General features: G+C 40.2%; 1 protein-coding gene across 1 annotated transcript in view; it reads left to right on the top strand.

The window, feature by feature from the left end:
* Positions 1–2,276, top strand: part of LOC102213648 (uncharacterized) — a 6,236-nt gene that overhangs the window by 1,991 nt on the left and 1,969 nt on the right. The window contains exons 3-5 of the mRNA XM_005754360.1: positions 881–1,019; positions 1,257–1,431; positions 1,915–2,050. Coding sequence (XP_005754417.1) covers positions 881–1,019; positions 1,257–1,431; positions 1,915–2,050 — 450 coding nt within the window. The remainder of the gene's footprint in view (positions 1–880; positions 1,020–1,256; positions 1,432–1,914; positions 2,051–2,276) is intronic.

Genomic DNA, 2,276 nt, shown 5'->3' with positions numbered 1-2,276 from the left:
GCTGGGGAAACATGGATAAACATGGACACGAAGAAAGACCTACAGGACAAAGACACAACAGAGAGCCTAATCATCAAAGACTTAAACAAGGAACATGAGAAACTCGAAACAAGCTAAGACTTGATGAACTTAATGAACAGGAACATAAACCATAAAACAAAATATCACCAAAACAAAGAAACTCAAAATGCTGGGTCACAAGGACCCAGAACCATGACCATGATTATAGTATTTGCAACTTTCATGGGACATGATCGTCTCTTATGTGTTTGCACTGTGTTAAGCCAAAAAACTCTCTGGAAAGGTTGTCATTCCATCACTGAGTGAACACAGAGAGACAGGCAAACGTTTGCATTCACATTCACACAAATGGCTAATTAATAAATGACATTTAACCTAACCTGGATGTCTTTGGACTGTGGGAGGAAGAGAACCTGCACAGGCACAAGGAGTATAAAATAAAATGTGACTTGCATATTATTTTTTTTCACATAAAACCAAGTCAGTAGCAGACAACAGGACACCAGCAAAACATTATGGCTACCTAATTTTAAAGGCACTTTTCACCTTTCAACCAGTGCCTCACACGTTTTGGCATTACAGCTTTGCTGTTACAGGATTTTCCATTTTCCAATATTTTTAAAATATGTGGAGATATCAGAGCTCTATCCCGATCTATAACTCTTAAAGAATATCCAGTGACATGGTGAATGTTAACAGGGTTAAATGGGTGATTCTTGACAGTCCTTACATGCATTTTATTTTTGTTTTCCTTGGAGGAAGCCTTGTTGAAACTGCAGTTGTTAAAAACCAAAGTTACAGTGCTGATTTTTGGGTGAGTTTTGTATTTACTGTACTGCATGTGATTCCTATGTGCCAGAGTCCCTTCAAACTGTCAAAGAGTCTTCACCCTGTCGGCCTTTGACCCTGATGGAGACAAGGTTAAATGCAGATTTGGAGACATAGACGCAGATGAGTGTAATCCTTGTACACCACCGTCTGTTCTGACCATCTCACAAGTGAGTTTCACATACACTTACAGAATGATACTACAGTAAAAACTAGTCACAGAAACAGAGAAATGTTGTAAATTATTAATTCTTAGCTCTTCTAGCTGAAGGACTGCTGATGGTAAGCGCTGATAAAATGTTTTTCTTCCATCCATCCGTTTGTCTCTCCACAATTCACAAACATTTCTACCCCTCAAACTCAAACACAATGCCCACTTTTAACAAGTCTTCACCAAACTTGTGCAGGCTTGCACATTGTCATTTAATCCTGTCAGCAGGCAAGATGAAGGTTCATATGCAGTACAGCTGGAAATGGAGGACTTCCCAAAAAAGACTATCATCATCAGTGATTATGGTTTTCAGACAAACATCACTCCCAGCGAGGCTCTCAGCAAAATACCAATCAGATTTGCTCTGATGGGTAGGTTTTTTTTTCTTTTTCAAAGCTTTTTACCATTTGAGGATCCTGTTTATTCAAAGTAAAATGAGCACAGGGATGTTATACTCCATAGTGCTGCAAGAAAAGATGAACTCACTCACGGCTGCTCCCTTTATGCCACAGCAGATCATCTTCCTGCATCTCACCCTATACCAGCATTCTCCTCTGTCACACCAACCCTCTGCATGTCCTCCTTCACCACATCCATCAATCTTCTCTGCGGTCCCTCTCTTTTTCTCCTGCCTGACAGCTCTGTGTTCAACATCTATTGCCCAATATGTCCTCTATCCCTCCTCTGCACATGTGCAAATCAACTCTGACTTTCTGTCAGTTTTGGAACCTTACATATCAAACCAGTGTCTTAATTGAGCAACCAAAATTTGATAAACTTCATATCAAGGTTAAATTGCTTGCTACACTACTTTGCTAGCTATCTATTGTAATGACCTAAAAATCTTTTTCCAGTGGACCCTCCTGCACCATCATGCTCAGAGGGAGTCTACCTGCCCAGGTTTCTACCTCCAACCCCAGCCAATGGGGCTCGCATGTACACTAATGACACAGTGAACATTACCATTATGGCAGAGGTGACAAACACCATGTGAGTAAACACAGAACATATTTGAGTACCATGTTTACCTTACAAAGAAATACAATTTTTGCACCATTACACGTGTGTTTTTTAAAGGTTTAGTGGTTAGATCCCTCCACTTAATACAAAGGTGGAGCGCCCACGAAGTTAAATCCCAAGAATCAATTAAACAAGCAACAAGTGCTCTCAGAGAGTCTAACTTCCCCAAAACTGAAGGGCTGTACTAACACTTTAA

This window comes from Pundamilia nyererei, unplaced genomic scaffold (genome assembly GCF_000239375.1).
Source record: "Pundamilia nyererei isolate P.nyererei 1_Seehausen unplaced genomic scaffold, PunNye1.0 scaffold00552, whole genome shotgun sequence".
NCBI classification, from domain to species: domain Eukaryota; kingdom Metazoa; phylum Chordata; class Actinopteri; order Cichliformes; family Cichlidae; genus Pundamilia; species Pundamilia nyererei.
This window is presented reverse-complemented; position numbering and strand designations above follow the sequence as displayed.